This window comes from Perca fluviatilis, chromosome 8 (genome assembly GCF_010015445.1).
Source record: "Perca fluviatilis chromosome 8, GENO_Pfluv_1.0, whole genome shotgun sequence".
NCBI classification, from domain to species: domain Eukaryota; kingdom Metazoa; phylum Chordata; class Actinopteri; order Perciformes; family Percidae; genus Perca; species Perca fluviatilis.
The window spans coordinates 9,940,108-9,959,860 of NC_053119.1; the positions used below are offsets into that span (position 1 = coordinate 9,940,108).

A 19,753-nucleotide genomic window follows, 5' to 3' on the forward strand; every position below is an offset into this window, starting at 1 on the left:
AGTAAGTAACCACCTGAGCAGTTTGACTTAAGCAGCCCAGCTGAGGTCTATTAGCAGTGTTTAACTCTTCAGTGGTATGTACTACGGTTCCAGCCCATTAAGCTATAATTGAGCCAACTGTATTAATGTTCATTTGAGGCACTGACGTCAATTCATCTTTCACTACCCACATAAAAAAAGTGCATGGGGGCTGGATGTCTCTCTCAGCAAACCATAACATTCATGCATTTTTTTTATTATTATGTTTTGGGCATTTTCAGCCTTTATTTTGATAGGACAGCAGAAGACATGGAAGGGGAGCCGCAGGTCGGAGCCAACCGGGCCCGCTGCGTCGAGGAGCAAACCCCCACAGATGGGCGCCCGCTCCACATTCTTATTGTGTTTGTGTGTGCGAGCCTGTTGTATAAGCGAGCAAACATACTTATACACTGTGCACATATTCATGAAATCTCATTACACCATTCTCTATTCTGAAACCTCAGAAGATAGACTACTCCCCATGGCACTTCTCACACACACACACACACACACACACACACACACACACACACACACACACACACACACACACACACACACACACACACACACACACACACACACACACACACACACACACACACAATACCCTGGCACCTTCGTCACACAGCTATTATAATTTAAGATTTGGTGTGACGGCTGCATGAGTGTGTATATGGACTGGCAGCAGCAGCGCTGGGAAACAGCAAACCCACTCGCTAATTAGAGGGAGGCTGGTTGGCCAAGCATGATGCAAAGACGCAGAGCAACTCCAAATCTGTCACGTTGGATTCCCTTATCTGTAATAAACAGTATGTGTACGTCCATGCATGTTTAATGTGTTGCTCTCTGGCTGCGAGTGTGTGTCTGCAAATGTGTTTGTGTGTGCGTGCGATGCGGTGGTCTATTTTTAGGCCGAGGGTAATTCTGTGGAAAAGGCTGTGGTCCCTGCTGCAAAGTAGCACTCTGTCTTGTAGGTGAGCGACTCAGGTTGTACAGCAGCTACTTGTTACATTAATGGCACACGATCAGACAACCTAAAAAGCCTACAGAGACCAGTCTAAGACCTGAAGGCTGCCGGTTCAAATCCCTAGGCAGACAAGAACGATCTGAAAGGCTGAGGTAATTAAACAAGAGTAGTGCTTTCCCCTCCCTTTAGAAAATATGGCTGAGGTGTTTTTACACTAGACACCTAATCCCAATCTGTTCAAGTCGATTTGTTCAGTGGTTAACGGCATTTTAGTGTAGTTGAACGTGGTGGCTCCCAAGAGTCAATCTGGGTTACTTTTAGTGATGAAACGATTTGCGATATTTAAACATTTCTTTTCAAGTTGAAGAAGCACATAAAAACAGGTGGATAGAAACACACTTAATGTAGGCACTTGGAGATTGTGATGGGTATTTTTTACTATTTTATGAAACTGTATACACTAAATAGTTAATTGTAAAAAATTTACAGATTAATCAGTAATGAAATAACTTGCAGCCCTAGTACATTACCCTTGATAACTTGCATAGTAGATGTTGACATATTTCACTGTGAAACTTTTTAACTGTTGGTTTAAGTCATTAGGACTCATCCTCTGTGACCATGAATGTCTGTACCAAATTACATGGCAATCTATCTAATAGTTGTCGAGCTATTTCAGTCTGGACCTTTTCAGGCATTTCAAGAGATTTTAAACAACCTGATGCAAGACTTTAAAGGTCAGAGTCAGGAACAGAAAGCAATATTCCTTAAGCAATAGACTTTTAAATGTGAGCGGCACAGAACAAATAGTCTCTACTGCTGATCTCCACCAGCTTTCCACTTGAGTCACCATGTTTGACTCTGTGAATCTAAAGCTTGGTGTTAGTGGGAAAGCTTGCATGCTTACCTAACAGAAAAACCGCCACAGGATTATGTTTTAGGTTTTAATATTGTCTATTGTTCAAAATCAAGTAAATTACTGCAATAGGAGGTAGGCATGTTAACTTTAATGGCAGTAGTTAAGGGGGAGTGTCAGTCCCAGTTTCCAATTTTACTTTTTTTCCAGTTAATACAGTAACTCAAATCATACACCTTTTAGTGACACACTTCAACACAGGCTAATCATTCATTTTGGTATGTGCTTGGTTTTCGTTCTCAAAGTTGCACTTAATATGAAAGAGCAAAGAGAGCTATTTTCAAATACCGAGGCAGGGAACTGACGAGCAACATAAAGCTGCATAAATCCATAACTGCAAACCGAGAAATGACAGAAACTCCTAAATGACATTGACTTTGATAAATCCCAGAAAAGTTGTGCATACTGGTTATGAACACAACATCACTAAGTATTCATCCAGCGACAGAGAACACAAGTACTCAAAGGAGAATTTTGACGCGTAACTCGCAAGAGAAATGGGATGCTTTCTGTCTCGACGCTTCCTCTGATGTTTTGCCAGAGTCAGAACGGACGTGACTGATTCAAAAAGTGGATTCATTTCTTGACGTTGGTGTGCTATGCAAGGCGGACACAAATGACTCATCTTTCCTCTGAGACAAGATTCTTTTGTTAAGAGTTTTTTCTTGTCAGAATGAGGCCTCCGCACTATTTTCCTGCTGTTTGATGGCAGGGGTGATGAGCCAGAGCACCTGGGAGGGCTGCAAGCCAGGAAACACGGGGTGTGGAAATGGCGACGGGCCGTCGTGATAGATGCCCTGTCATCTCTGTACCGCACCCGATGACACATGTTCAATCTTAGTCCTGCGGCACCTGTTGATGGGGCACGATGAGATTTCACGCCACCGTGGAGCTGTGTATATGTGCACGTGTGCAAGTGAGCGGAAGATATGGACTGAAAGAAAGAAAAGTGAGTGGGAGAAAGAGTGAAGAGCCAAGGAAAAGGGAATAAAATGAATAGATCGCAAGGAATGTAACCTCCGTGAGATCTGCATTTGGAAGCTGAAATTGGAATTCGTCGGCATTGCTTATGCTGAATCACTTGAACGAATTCCGTAATTTTGGCGGCAACAGCACACTGCCTGAGCCAATGACAGCTTGAAGGACATCCAGAAACAAATGTAATTGTGTCTTGTTTTATTTGGACTCTTCACACGTCTTTCCGACAGCCCTTTCAGTTCATACCGGTACGTGTGTGATTGGTACTCTAAAATAGATAAGAGCAGTGATGTAAAGCAAATCTGGCATGAACCGCATTTTAGAATTCAGCATGAAGACCTGCAATGTGAATGTAGCCATAAAAATCCCTAATATATACAGATACAGTACAAGGCCAGAGAAAAGGCAAAAGAGAAGAACAAAGAATAGGATTTTCCTTTATTACTAATGAACAGTTTAAATCAGATTTCAACCAAACTCTATTTATCATTTAAAAAGTATATAACAAGAGTCTACAGCCATGCTGGCGGCTCTGTGAGGCTGTACTTGGGCACAGCGGTGTGTTGAGCTAAATGCTAACATCTGCATTCTGACATGCACAATGACAATGCTAACATGTTGGTGTTTAGCAGGTATGTTTACCATGTTTACCACCATGTATGTGTTAGCATGCTAACAGTTGCTAAACAGCACTAAAACACAAAGTGCAGCTGAGGCTTTTGCAGGTATTTCGTCATACACCAAAGTATTGGACCACCTGAAATTTTGACCTAGATTAAAAGTTCATGAGCTCAAGCCAAGTGATTATAAAGGATCCTGTGGGGGACAAAGAGCAACAGTCAGACAGACATTGCGATCCCTAGAGCTACGCCTCTACCAAGGCTAAAAATGTAAGGTTTATTACTTGGGCGTGGTATAAGATATCATTGGAGTTTCTTACATTTGTAATTATCTGTATGTTGTAAATAATAAAAAAATAAATATAAAGGAGTACTAGTCAGGCTGGAGTGTAGTAGTTACTTTAATGCTGCAGTGACAAGTTGGTAGTTGTTAAGTGCCGGAAAAAAATACAGAGTTCACTAAATGAAACGTCTTAAACAGTGCAGCCTTTTACAGTAACACTGCCCTTCTGTACCCCTTCCTGTAAGACAGACAGGTAGCAGTCAGCTGTAATTACTTCCCATCTACCCGCCAGGCTCTGAATCCTGCTTTAGTCAAGCTAGAACACTGCCACCAACCCTCCACCTCCACCTCTCTCTCCAATTAAGCCCCATGTTTTCATTCCTGCGGGCCTGTCATGGATCTTGGTCAACCGCAGAAGACCTCTAAACCCCCATCCATCATTATCCACAGCTGGCATGAGTCAGCTAAAAACTGCTGCTAACCGGGTCCTTAAGTGGCCGGAAATGGCTCCCCAATACTGCCAATATGACTACGACAACTACTAATACTACTACTATCACTGCTAATATTTGATACATATACTGTAGATCTCATCTGAAAGAGGAGAGTAGGAAACGATAGGTTGACATAATCATTTCAGCATATTGTGGTTAAATAAGAGCAAGATCAAGAAATAAATGTTAAAATGAATGCAAGACTTTACGTCCAGGGGTGGACAAAAAAAAGAGCAAGAAGTGAAAAAGATGACCTCTGATGAAATAAATGAAAAACCTTATGCAATGTTTGACAACTGATTGTGAAGTGTCAAAGTCAAAGTCCATTTAGCCTCTGTCATTTTTCCTGGGTTTAACCAAGATGCTAAATGTTTGCCCTATTACTGACATCTTTATATCCAGCTCAACAGCTTCTGCTGTGACGTTCTAGTTTACATTACTCTCTGGACACAGATACAGCTCTAATCTTTGCAAGTGTTTTAAGTGTGCTCTTGTGAATTATGGAGAAACTGCTGCTAACCAGGTCCGTAAACGGCCAGAAATGGCTCTCTAGTACTGCTAATACGACTATGACGACTACTACTACTACTACTACTACCAATACTACTATTACTGCTAATATTTTAGACATATACTGTAGATCTCATCTAAAAGAGGAGAGTAGGAAAAGATAGTTGGACATGATCATTTCAGCATATTGTGGTTAAATAGGAGCAAAATCAAGAAATAAATGTTAAAAGGAATACTAGACTTTCACAGTGCAAATCACTTTTTTTCTGTGAAGGTGATATTGTGTGCTTGCCTAAATGCCTCAGGCATGACTTCCCACAGTCTAGGGAGCCTGATGGCCAAAGCGCACCTGTCAGCCTTAGGACAGAGAGACTGTCAAAGGAGTCTAAACATCTCTCGCTGTCCTCTGGCTCATAAGAAACAGACACTCTGTTTAACATTTAACAGTTACTGCATTAGTCCATTTGACTTCACCCATCACAACAATTAATGTTAACATTCTGCTGAGCAGAATGTCAGTTCGTGCAGGCGTCTGCACTGTGTGTATTTCTTCTCCTACAAACTAGTTATTTCTTAATGGAAGAAAACAGGAGGAGGAAGCTGATCTATCAAAGACAGAGCGAAGGGTTTTAGAGGTTTTCATTACGGCCAGGGTTAGACAAAAAAAAAGGCAAGAAGTGAAAAAGATTACCTCTGATGAATAAATGAAAAACTCCAGGGTTTATGCAACGTTTGACAACTGATTAAGTGTCAAAGTCATTTTTCCTGGGTTTAACCAAGATGCTAAATGTTTGCCCTATTACTGACATCTTTATATCCAGCTCAACAGCTTCTGCTGTGACGTCCTAGCTTACATTACTCTCTGGACACAGATACAGTGTTTTAAGTGTGCTCTTGTAACCATTCTAGGTTACTTGGGTATACAGCAACAACTACGTGACAGTGGTCTGTGTGACAGGGCTGAATTATGGAGAAGTACTCGTAGTGGACCAAAATCTTCCAAAACAAACTGAAACTCACTCTGTATTTACTACTTGAGGGGAACACATTCTACCTTTAAAGAATCTAAAACCTGAGTCCATTTTGTCATTTTCATCGCTGGGGAAAAGCCATGGTCATATGATCATATGCAGCTTCAGAGAGTTTTCCAATAGAAGAATACTTTAGATTTAATTTCATTCAAATTAAGACTTATTAAAATACACCAGAATAAACTGCAAGTATCAAAGGGAAAGTAGTGAGCAATACGGTTTCATGTGAGGTGGCAAATCAAATTGAAACTAAATTAAATGTTGATTTGGTAGAAAAATACTGGTTTATAAAATAATGGATACAGTGATTTGAAAGCAAACCGAGCACAGTGCTACAATTCACATTACATTATCAAAATGATAGATGCATCTTTTCCCAACAGGGTCAATCATACTTAAACATGGTTGTTCTCAACATGCTATGACTAGATAGATAGATAGATAGATAGATAGATAGATAGATAGATAGATAGATAGATAGATAGATCGATAGATAGATAGATAGATAGATAGCTTTTTATTGTCATTCAACTGTACATACAGAGTGCACATGTGAATGAAATTCTGTTCCACTGGCTCATAAATACTGCTTTAACTAAAAACAAATATTTAAAAAATAAATTAATACAAATGCTACCGAGTGTTATTTTAACATTAAAGGATGACACTAAAAAAAGGAGTTTGACAGCAGCATAAATATTTTTCTCCCCAACTTGCACATTAAGTTTATCTATATCTATTTAAACAGTTGTACATTTTATTTCCAAATTGTATATATTTTAAATATTGCTCGTGTAGTATTCAATTATAATTTCTTGCATATTGTTTCCTATTATTTAATGTATACTCTGTATGTGTGCTGTGTGTCTGATATTTTGCTGCTGCAACACCGTTATTTCCCATTTTTTGGGATCAATAAAAATCTATCTATCTATCTATCTATCTATCTATCTATCTAATATTGCACATATTGAACGGCAGCATATAAAAAACAGTTATTGCACGTTTAAGAAAAACAGATATGCACATAATACTATGTTAATGCAGTGTCACAGGACATGACATTAATTTAGATACAACCACCGCAAAATGATACTCAGACACACACACACGCACTCACACGCACAAACACACACAAACACACACATACAAACACACACACACACAGACTGACCTTGGAGGCAGAGGTGGTGTCCACAGTGGAGGAGGTGATGGCAGTGGAGGCCTCGCTGACGGTGGTGCTCGAGAGCTGCTCACCCATGGGTTTTGACATCATGGAAGCACCCTGCGGCCTGGACAAGAACACACACACACACACACACACACACACACACACACACACACACACACACACACACACACACACACACACACACACACACACACACACACACACACACACACACAGAGAGAAAGGGTAAACACACCTTTTTTTATAACCTGACATGGTGTTTATATACAGTACATCCTCTGGGTGTTTGAAAGATGATTTTTTTGGGCATTTCCGCCTTTAATGAACATGACAGCTAGGTGAGAAAGGGGAGAGAGAGGAGGAAGACATTCATATGAAGAAGACTATGTATATGTGCACCTGCTCTACCAGCTGAGCCAACCCGGCCACACTCCTCTGGGTGTTTTTGAAGAGATTTTACTGGTCAGTGCCTCACACTTTTTTCCTGTAAGGGCTGGGTGCCTAGTCTATAACGAAGCACTACAGCAGGGTGACTCTGATTCTGCCTTAATTCCCCTTTATTTGACAGTCTATTATTTAGAAAATTAGAGAAAGAGAGAGAGAGAATGATCGCTTGTGCTCATTTACTGTATGTGTGGCTCTAAATGCGTTTCCATTTGTGTTTCACAATCATCTGCTATTCATCTGCTTCTCTATTGTTGGTGAAATCTCAGTCTGACCTTCTGACTCCTTACAAATGGTTTCTTGTCATTTTTGTTATTACTGTACAATGTGTGAACTACATCTCATTATCATCGTTTGTTATGTATGTAAAAGACTCAAGTAAAGTAACAAAGTATGTAAAATAAATAAGACATCGTGGTGGGAAGGATGGGTGAGGTGTGCTGAAGTGTGACGAGGAAATATCAGGATAGAGAATGCCACATTCTGTGTGTGTGCGTGTGTGTGTGTGTGTGTGTGTGTCATTGACAGCTAACATCTGACACTGAGGTTGCTGAATAACGTGAGGACAGGATGTCCTAAATTTTCGCACTTTCTCCACCTGACAAGCCTTGGAGGGCAATGAATAAAGTCCCTCATTTGTTTGTGTGTGTGTGTGTGTGTGTGTGTGTGTGTGTGTGTGTGTGTGTACGAGATCTATTTTCCTTTTGTACCCTCAGGTTAGCGCAGTCCTATTACCTTACATGACCGTTTCACAACAGGAAGTTGATAAATAGACTTACCAACCAGATTCACAGCAGAAAAATAAAAAGTGCACACAGCAGCAGACTGTGTTATGTAACGGTCTACTTCAAGAAGATAAATTAGTACCAGTTCTTATTCCCGCTATAAACTAAATAATACAGTCACAAAGTTTTTGGAATTATGTTCGATGCTTTAAAAAGGATTTGTTTTTCTACTTATTTGTATTGGATGTAATCTGTATTTCGTTTTGTCCGAAAATATGGACATTTACAGGGAGGTTTGACATGTGATAAGAGTCCATGCTCAAACCAGATACATCACAGGGGAACGCTGGGTCAACAGGACATCCCAGAATTCCTTATTTCTAGAAGAGATTTGACCTCATAACCTCAAATGATGGCAGTAAACAAGCTGATCCACCTGAATGGCCTCATTGACAGGCAGCAGCACCCATTTTAATGTCTATTTTATCCATAGATTTCAAATTGGCTGGTGAAACAATGTCAGTGGCTGGTATATTTGGATTTTTGATTCCTGTGAATCCAAAAATCCAGGTCAGAGATGTTCTTCATGTTGTCATTGCTGTGGGAAAACCTGTCAACTCCTGAATGTTAACGTTTCTGTATCTAGTACAGTACATAACAACCTTTTTTTTCCAGACTGACCTCCATGCAATTTAAGGTTATCCAACAGTTAAGATTTTATAAGCAAAAAGGATCACGTAACTTTTTCAACCAACTGAAGACCAAAGCAGCGACATGTAATTTATGTGGATAGTAACCCAGTCAGTGAGATACCTATTCCATACCGAACATGACAACAATAAAACAGTACGAGTCCAGACCGGGCTGAACTATCAGCGCTATAGACTTACGTCATCTATAATAAAAGGACTGTGAATGAATGAATGAGTCACTCCACAAAACAAACTATTCAATAACAACAAAGTGATTTCCACACTGACACCCAGACTTTTCTGAAAACTGTATAATAGTGCCAGCATAAAGAACCAGACGGAAACACGGGTCTGAGTTCAGGCTTTAAATCTTTCTGTTCAGGGTTCTTATTTTAGTCTGAGCCGCTTGCTTGATCTTAAAATTGCTTCTCAACAGGTGTTTTCCATTCATACTATCAATATCGAAATATTGCCAAGCCCTAATTCATACATTAATTGACTTGCACAGCTCACGGCGATGTCTAACACACTTCACCTTAAACACATTTGTGAACCTGCTACAATACAATATGAACACATCCTCTTGTCTGCAGTCTTTTCCAGCAGCATTCACTGGAGGTCATGTTCTTCTCCATTTTTAAGACAAGCGGCATGTTTTGGATGGCTATGTTTTATCAGTTGTCAAGGATACAGGAAGAGCACAAGGCTTTTCCAGTTCATTACCAAACACAGCTCCACAGCTTTAACAACTACGGAGTGCTGCTTATGTTTGTTAATCAATACAAACTGTGTATTTTACAGGTTTACCAATAAGTTACCAATACCTATGGAGCTTTGAGTAGAGCTTCCTCTTATTGTTTGTCCTTTTCATTTGCAAAATCAGTCAATTTAGTTTACCCTTGATACGTACTAGCCCTTTGCTTGTCCAATTTATGTGAATTTTAAATTGCGGCCCAGTTTTATTTTTCATTTTTTATGTGTAACCCTGAAAAGACTAGCAACAACTTAGTGGAAGCTACGGAGGATCCTAATAAAGATTAAAGAATGATGACGAATATGCTGCACTGATACTAGAGCTGGGCAATATATCTATATTATATCTATATCGTGATATGAGACTAGATATTGTCTTAGATTTTGGATATCGTAATATCGTAATATGGCAAGTGTTGTCTTTTCCTGGTTTTAAAGGCTGCATTACAGTAAAGTGATGTATTTTTCTGAACCTACCAGACTGTTCAAGCTGTTCTATTATTTGCCTTTTCCCCACTTAGTCATTATATCCACATTACTGATGATTATTTATCAAACATCTCATTGTGTAAATATTTTGTGAAAGCATCGATAGTCAACACTACAATATCGTTGAGGTATCGATATCGAGGTATTTGGTCAAACATATCGTGATATTTGATTTTCTCCATATCGTTTACTGTGAATGAGATCTAAATATTAAATCTAAAGGTTAATTTTTTTTGTATACACATACACACACACACACACACACACACAACACACATACACACAAATCCCAACACAACGTGACTGCCTGCTTGCTGGCTACACTCTGAGTATCTCTTTGCATGATGACAGCCCTGTTATTGCTGCTGTCTTATTGTGGTGCGACAGATGAGATGTTCCACGCTGGATGTTTTATTGTCAACGGGTTGACACCAGGCGGAGTGTGTGTGTGCGTGTAAATCTGTCTGATTAGTTTCAGAAGGGAAAACACTGGCTGTTGTAATGCATTCTTCCATCTGAAAATCCAAACTAATTACCTCGGACTATATTCCTCTCTGACACACAACCCTCTAGCTTTTCAAATAAATCCACAGACGTGAACACAAACTGCTGTTTTAGGGAACAAATGATGCTCTAGTTTGTTTGATTAACACATATTTCTACAATCCATCACTTTTTCACTTTTTCTTAATTCATCTTTGTCTCACTTTTTATCTTGTGAAGATTTTGTTTTTCTGTTGCAGCCATCCTCCTGTATTTCTCTCTTTTTTTCTCTCATACAAATCAGCCGACTGAATGCACTCTCTTCTCTGCCCTCCATGTTGCAGGCTGCACTCTAACACACCAACACAGCCACCAGTCTCAGTACATTACCAACTTCTATCTACACATGCATAATGTAAATCTCTCAGATGTGATGTGGGAGGGTTGAGAGAGGGGGAGAGAGAGAGAGAGAGAGAGAGAGAGAGAGAGAGACAGAGGGAGACATTAGCTCTGTTATCTTTTTGCTGTCAAGAGAATTTCATGCAAACTTTTGAAAGGTCAGGAACTATTAAATGTAAATTAGATGCATTTTCATCAAACTCAAAAGACAAAATAATGCATTCACCGGAACAATTTTAAATAGAACTGATTTTGAAAAATCCTTAGTGTCAGGGAAAGTCATTTTCTGATTATGAGCTAATGTTATCATTTAAAAGCATGGACAGGCACTTGGCTTTTTGTGCAACAAAACTGAAGCACTCAACTGACCAATAATAACACTTTGCCTTCAGTGTACAATAGGAAATTCTTTACAAAAGCATCTGTTTTTGTGTGTGACATTTGGGGGATTGTGTGGAATCTTTTTGATATGCAAACTTTTGCAAAGAAGCAGTTGAAAGGTAAAAGTGACTGAAGAGCAAGAGACAGAAAGAGTGGTTGTAACCTTCTTGTTGAAAGAAATCAGCAGAGAGAGGTAATAGAGACTGAAATGGAAGGGGAAATGAAGTAAAAGACTGAGCCTTTGATTTCTTCGCTGAAATATTCACTTTCTCTGCAGTGAAGCACACAAGGCTCAAGTCTTCTATCGGCCATAAAGGACACAGATTATACTGGGAGTCTGTTACCTCACTTTCTATAGGAGTTCAACTTACTTCTCTCAAGTGAAACCGATCAGAGAGGAGCTCCTGAGTCTTTAGGGGTACAATTTGGCCTTCTAGTGAAGGCCAAACTCACTCAGGAGGGCTAGAGACAGGTATACCCTTCTCTTTTCTGTGAATTAATCTGTACGCAACAAAACTCCTGGAGGGAGGGAGAGAAAAGTTGCAGCGGTCTGAACAGGCCCGTCTCACCTCGACTCAAGCCAGCTGATAGTGGTGCCTGGATAGAGGCTGGTTTTAGAATGTAAAATGAAAATAAAATATCCATAATCCATTTTATTTCTATGTTACAAACTGTTAACTGGTCGAAATGGCTCAACTATGGGCTTAACGTGCGCCCGAAAGCACGTACGGTCGAGCGAGTTAGAGAACGACTGAAAAGAGGGAGCGCCTGGGACAAAGCCGTGAATCAGAGTCATCACTAGAAATGGAACTTTAGCAAGCAGCTCACTAGCCAACCCAGTCTTGCCCTATCACTAACGTTATCCACATTCATATTTAGATGCAACAAATGATATATTAAGCCACAAAAAGGAAGTGGAAGTCTGAAGTTAGAACAGAGGTACAAAGAGTCGTTCCATTGGGGATGATACACCGCAACATACATCACATTGGCGTGAACTGGACGGTTTTAGAACGCTGCAGACCGGGGCGCTGCTAGTAGTTGCAAGTTTCAACTCGCCTCGTCGCGATTCTTTGGTCTGAAGTGGGCTTTAGGGCTGACTGAAGTCCATGTAACAACAAATGCTCCAACACGGGGAATCAACAAGGAGTTACTGTTCATCGACATATTTTGTACATATCCAAATTCCAGTAACAATAATTCCCCAGCTTGTAACACTGCATGAAAGCACTCAATAATACATACAGTAAGTTTTAAACCATACATGGAGCAGCTTTTATTGAGGTGTTTTGCTCAAGGGCACGCTGACTGTAGTAGCTGAGGGGGCAAAAGCTTTATTCGCTTCATTTTCCGGCCAAGATTTTCCCAGTTGGTCTTTTTATTTAAACTTAAAACATTCCATTACATCAACAATTCTGACCTTAAGAGTATTAGCACAACCACACAAGTTAATCCCAATTTAAACTAATTTGCAGCGTTTGTTTTTTGTCTACGTGTCACACATAGTAACAATATTTTGGCATGTGGCGTCACCGGTTATTCTTCTTTATGCAACAGCAATCTGTTATTCCGGAATAAGACACCTCACAATCCTCAGAAGCCACTGGCCAATCAGAATTAACGGTGTCAACAAAGCCATGTAATACACAAATTAATTACAAATGAAACATGCCGATCATTGAGCTTGGCTGCATCCGCTGCACACAACAATGCAAGCAGCAGAGAAGCAGGTTTCATTGCTCATAGCTGAGAGTTATTGGCAAACAGACAAATGACACCACTCCTTTCTTTAGAAAGTGCTACTGTATATTCCTGTTGCATCTTCAAAGCCACCGTCAGCACCTTACACCTTTTACATTTAAAAAAGGGGCACTTCACTGATTTCAGTTTACTCGTCACAAGGAGAACTGTAATACCCAGCGGGGGAAAACTTTTGTATAATATCTTCTGTGCCTGTGGAGGAGCTTTTCTAATCTCTAATATGAACTCATTATTTCACCAGTTTTATCTGAGCTTGGGCTTGAGACTTAAAATTACAAATGCTTTACAAACTGGAGTTTTGTGGTTTGAAGAGTAATGAAAGATACAAATGAGTTTTCATCCTGAAGTGTTATCAAAAGGCTACTCTAGTCCGTAGGAGAACTCCCAATAGTAAAGAAATGGGAGCGAGAGCTGAGCCCTGAGGGGAACGTAATTAATTGGGAGACAGTTTGGGACAACATTTCCCATTGCTCCAAGAACCCAAATCACCAGATCCACTTCAACATATGTCATAGGACATATTGGACTCCTCAGAAGAGATACATCTCTAAAGCCATTCCTACTCCCTATTGCACACTATTCTGTCAACCTGAACAAACTGGAACCTTAATGCACATGGTCTGGGAGTGTGAACAGGTACATGAGTTCTGGAATAAAACAACATCAGTATTATCTGATGTGATAGGATGATGACTTCCTACTGACCCGATTGTTTTGTTACTTAATGACAAATCTACCAAGAAAATGATAACTCAGCGCTGCCCCCCCCCCACTCGCTTTGTATAAAACAGTGGTTGGCGTATTTTCTGGACATAGTTATGCTCGAGCTCTCTACAGCAAGGAATAACAAAGCCAAATCATCGACTATAGACCTATGGAAAAACACAGCAGCACAGGTATCAGTCCTAATGACCTCAGCATCACAAGAAGTAGAGGAGTGACTAGGCAAGGTGGGATTTCTGTTTTTTGTATATTGGTTTGTTTTGTTTTCCTCGAGACCGCAGATGGTGAGGGGTGGGAGAGGGTTTTGGTTCTTGTTTGAATGCATTTATTTGTTCTGTATGTTGTATGTTAAAAATATAAAAATAATAAAAAATGTATCATAAAAAAGGCTACTCTAGTGATTTAGTACTGAACTCACAATAGGCAGATTCATAAAAAAAAAAACTGTCCAAAATCAAAGTAGCACAGGTCGAGATATCCTGACTTCCAGTCTAGGTTAAGCTTCAAAAACACTGGATCCTACTACCATTCCCATAACACAAATTATTAGCATATTTCATTACACCACCTTCACACCCCAACCCCAGGTGTAGGGTGTGGGTATTTCAAGGTTGGCCTATAAAAGTTAGCCGCTTCAATTTTGACAATTATTTGTCTCTTGTTAAGTGCCCCAACTTTATTATAAGTACAATACTAGATCACTGGAGTAAATAACACTTCACTGAGTGATGAATTGATGAGAAGAATCAACTCATCTACCCAAAATGCACTGGGCTGTTGTTTCACCCCCAACCCACAGTCAATCCTTTGAAGTGACTTCAAAAGCTAGAGGCTTAAAGATAAACTCTGAAAGCCTCACACTCACAGCTCATCAAAAAAATATATGTATATGTATAAAAACATACATGGAAACATGGGACCAAATATCAGGAATGACGGCTCAAAAACAAACGACGTTCAGCTTCTGTGAAAAATCTTTCAGTGAATGCAAACGTGCCATTTTCTGTCTAGCTTGCCTGAAATATAATTCTTGTTCTCCATCTCTGACGTGTACAAATTATTGTGTGGAGAAGAAAAAAAAAGAAAAGAGGACGCAAATAATACCCAAGGAACAACACTTAAGACGGGCACTTAGCAGCCCCGTGAGAGTATGACAGGGCAGGAACCCAGATGTAAAGGGTAGCCTACTGCATATTAATCCCACTCAGCAATATTGGCCATGAGTCAAAAGTGAAACTACAGAATGGGCTGGAGGGCATTCATCGGCTGATCATAAGCAGGAAAGCGTTTCGCTTCCTCTTGATATGTCTGTGGGAGTAAAAGGCAGCCATGTTGAGAACAAAGAGGCCACGAAGGAGATTTAATCACAGAGGGGAAGTAATTGTCGTAAGGATTCTGACATTTTCCTGCCTTAAAATGATACCTCTCACAAGAAAACCGGAAAAAGTCACGTAAGACGCTTAAAAGCTTTTGACAAACTCCCACAACCACATACATACAGCTGCAACACAATATGTCACAAATCAACACAACGGCCGCCCACTTAGGCACAGCTGACATTTAAACACAGCCAGTCTCTCACCGTATAGCTTAGATTCTGCAGACCAAAAATACTCAGAAATGTACAATCAAATATCTAAGAGAAAAACACAGGTACTCTTCCCTCAAACAGAGTGGAGATCATTATTGAAGCACTGACACATTGTTGAACCCAATTTACACCCAATTATAAGTCAAGACAAAAACTTGAAACCTTCTTTTAAACACTGTATGTCGGTAAGGATAGCCAGTGTCCCCATTTCAAAAGGAATACTGCTTGCAATTACGGGTCTCCAAATAAATCCACCGACTGCATCTCCTCAAACTTTGTTTCCCTGACACTTCGGCCTTAACAAATCAGTCAGTGAGATCTTCCTCCATGACTCTAATGGGCCTAAAGTGTCTTACGCTGCATGCGGGCAGCAACGCCTTTCATTGATGTCTGTCTTCTTTGCTTGTCAACTGTTTTGTGATTTTCTATATTTTTAAAACTAGCTGCGTGTTGATTTGAGTGTCACAGTTGTCAAAGTTTTGTGTATTAAAGGAAAGGTTCAACATTTTGCACTTATTTCAATGCAGCAGCTTTGCCACAAATTCTACCTTTAAGAAGTTTATAATGTTTACTTTTTGCTGGAAATGTGTTTTTTAAATTATAAGTTCATTACTGAGATAGTTAAAGTAATATTCTCGTAGATTTAAGAACTAGCTGTCCGTGGCAACATTCTCACAAAAAGATGCACACAGTTAACAACGTGTTTTCCATCACCCAGCAGTGGTTGGTCTGCCAGAGAGGGTAGGCGGAGCTAATGCAACAGACGCGCCTTTTTTAACTCGCTTATGTGTGGAGCGGCATACTGTTTTTCCAAGTGAAATCCAAAAACACGCCTGCAAATACCGCTTATCACCATAGGTGCCTCAAAAGAGAAATAAATGGAGATCTTCGAGATTCCAACATTGTATTGGACCACATCATGTTTAGAGGAAATTTCTTTGGCCTTCCCATTAACATACATGAAAGGGCACAACATAGAAACCCCTCTGAATATAATGTAGACCAGTACAACATTGCTGACCTCTATGACAAACAAACCCAAAACATTATAGGCATCATAAAAGTAGACCTCATGGCACATCAGTTGTATTGGATTTCATCAAGTTGTACAAGTGTACCTAATTACCTAAATAAGCAACAAGCCAGCTTCAGAAGTTTTGGAGGGGTTTTATTTATGTGTTTACTTATTTTTGAAGAGAAAATGGCGACCAATTTCCCCCTGCTTCAAGTCTTCATGCATGCAATTGTGAGATTTATATTAATATCCTCATCTTTATTTTATTTTACAGTTTATTAATTAACTGTTGTTACCACTGTAAGATAGAAAAGCAAGAAGCTAAATCAATCAATATTAACTATGTTTTAGATACTCAAAATTAGAGAGAATGAGAACACACATACTATCTACCTACCCCCCCTTCAATTCCACACTGCTGCTATGGCAACAACAGTCAACCAAAGCATTGCCATGCCGCCCCCCTGGTGCACCATGTGTTCACTCATCACATTGCTGGTGTAGCTTCTCTTAAATCACCGGATCCCATATCAATGAGCAGGGGAAGGGTCAGAGACAAAAATAAAATAAAAAACTATGTGGAATACAGGAGAGAGAACGGAAAAAGATCTGCAGAACATTAAGATCACCATGGCAGAATAGTTAGGAGAAACACACGTGACAAAGGGAAAGGCATGCCAAGTGACAGCCAGGAATTCTGTTTACCTCCATTTTTAGAGGGGAAGCTTTCACCAATGCGTGCTCTGTTTCAGCAAATTTAAGCTTTTATTTGTCCTGCAGAGCATGACAAGTATAGTTAACAAGTTGACAAAGAAATGTAGTTGCAAGTGTAACCAGTAAAATGGGAGTTTAAAATACAAAAATGACCATGGATAGATTAAACAATATAATACTTCATGAGAGAAATAGGATATTGCTTTTAAAATTAGTCTTGAAACCAACACTAGTGCATGCCTATCAGGATATGAGAGATTTGTATCATGTTGTGTAACAAATTTAATTAAAAAGTCTGGGTACTTTTTTTTAGGATTACTGATAAAGCCTGTGATAACACAACAAGTATGGGAATGAAATGGAGAAAAAAACACAACAATTAAAATCCACTAGTTGCGTTTTCCATTACCCTAGAGCTGATGACAGGAAGAACGACAGACAGGCGAGGTGCGATGAGACTTAAGATGCAGACACATACTGAAACCCAGACATCGGCGGCCAAGGAAGTCATTCCATCGCTCATGCTGCCAAAATAAGAGCTGATAAGGTACTCCTAGGAGCTGTGAAGTCCTGACACTTTAGCCACTATAATCCGTGATAACCCCTGGTGAGCAGGCCCGCTGACGCTGGCCGCCATACACGCCACACCCTGTTGCTAATAACGCTCTCAGATGGAGTTTCAACTCGGCTTTGATGGCCTGCGAGCCGATGCCTCCATCGAAGTTGACGTTGACATCAAATGAAAATAGAAGCCTGGAGATGACAGATATGTACCAGAGTACGAGCCCAAGTGAACTCCACAACTTGTGTGCCAGCATGTGGCCTCAACAGGGCAGTAATCCAAAAGGTTAGCTCTGCTCCAGCTGAAGCTCAGTGCCTGACAGTAAAAGGTACGAATGTGTGCGTAAGCATACGAATGTGAAGGTGAAAAAGAGCAGCTCAGTTGAGCCAAGACTCCATCCTTGGAGGAATATTACAGGTTACAAAAGAGAGTGAAAACCTCAAGAGCTTCGTGCAGGCTCACAGAATCCTTAAATAGCACCACAGTGGATGTTTTGGATAGCACCTGGGGGCCGCAGCTGAAATCGGTTCCCTTGTATCGTTTGCAGTGGTGCGATGGTAATTGGATAATTAGTGTTCACAGCTTAAAAAAAAAAAAAGGTGGGTATATTATCCCAGCCTACTACATACATTAATGGTAATTACATAATCTTTGTTTTGAACCGTACATTGCAATTAGATGAGAGGAATTTCATGAATATTTACAACCAAACATGTAACTATAACCCTAGCATTATCATTCCACCATTATGAATGAGAAGACACAGGCAAGGATGATGAGAAAGTCGTGAAAAGCTATTTAAAGTATTAAACTAAAGCCCGATAGCAATAACACACACAAGGCCATTGGAAAAAAGAACTAGGCTTTAGCAATCCCGTCTTATTAAACGTTTTAATTAATGGACACAAATATAGTGGACCTTGACATGGCTAAAATCCTAGCTACAGATCTGTCTTTTAAGAACAAAATCAGTAATTCCTCAATGGGAGGAGCCAATCAAGACCACCAGTCTTTTTAACAAAATAGCACTCAAATTCAAATTTCATCTTAAAAGAAATAGTTGTTGACATTTTATTTGATTTCTTGCAGAGAGTTGAGAATATAGATACCAGCCATATGTCTGTGCATTAACTATAGAGCTAGAGTCAGGAGGCCATTAGCCTAGCTTAGCACAAGACTGTAAACGGGGGGAAACAGCTAGCCTGGCTGACTCAAAAGTTAAACAAACTCTGCCTAGAAGCACCTCAAAAGCTCACTTATCATCGCATTTAGTTTAATCTGTCCACAAACAGAAAAAACAAGCGCTCTAACTATTTTGTGTTTATCCGTCCACAAAGCATTTCAGAGTAGCATCTCCACCGGTTGCCTGGCAACATCATGGTGACAAAAACAATGTGCCCGTCTGTTGTCCGCCAAAGAAATCTCTGAATTATGCAACCACAAATTGTTGTTTTTACATCTGTAAAATGTACAGACAAATCAAATGAGATATTATTTCTTAATGAGTGAGCTTTAAAGGTGTTTGTACACAATGAGCCAGGCTAGCTGATTCTTCCTGCTTCCAGTCTTTATTCCAAGCTAAGGCTCCAGCACTATATTTAACACAGACACATGAGAGTTGAATTGATCTGATCCAAATCTCAGCATGAAAGCGAATAAGTAATTTCGTGTAAAATGCCAAACTATTCCTTTAATACGGACATGTGTCGTACTTAGTTTTTGGAAGGCATCGTCACGATTCTGGCTGATTAGACCTTTCTTCGTCCTCGTCGTGATCGTGGTGATGATGAGAGACTTTTAATTGCATTTTATTTTTACAGTGCAGTAGTTAGGCTTCTTAAAAACAAGCTTACATAACTTTTTTTGGTCCAAGTACGTAGCTTTGTCTGAAGATAATCACACCATGGGAGATTCTGTTTTAAAAATAAAAACCAAGAGAACTTCATAAAAAGGCCCAAGTGCTGATGTGTTACCCAAGGTAACCCAAAGGTTTTAACTTAAAAAAACAA

General features: G+C 39.8%; 1 protein-coding gene across 4 annotated transcripts in view; it reads right to left on the reverse strand.

Annotated features, from left to right (window-relative positions):
• The window catches only part of LOC120563773 (pleckstrin homology domain-containing family A member 7-like), a 155,569-nt gene that overhangs the window by 45,142 nt on the left and 90,674 nt on the right, over nucleotides 1–19,753 (reverse strand). For all 4 annotated transcript variants that reach the window (XM_039808177.1, XM_039808178.1, XM_039808179.1 and 1 more), the window contains one exon: nucleotides 6,995–7,112. In XM_039808177.1, the coding sequence (XP_039664111.1) occupies nucleotides 6,995–7,112 (118 nt within the window). The remainder of the gene's footprint in view (nucleotides 1–6,994; nucleotides 7,113–19,753) is intronic.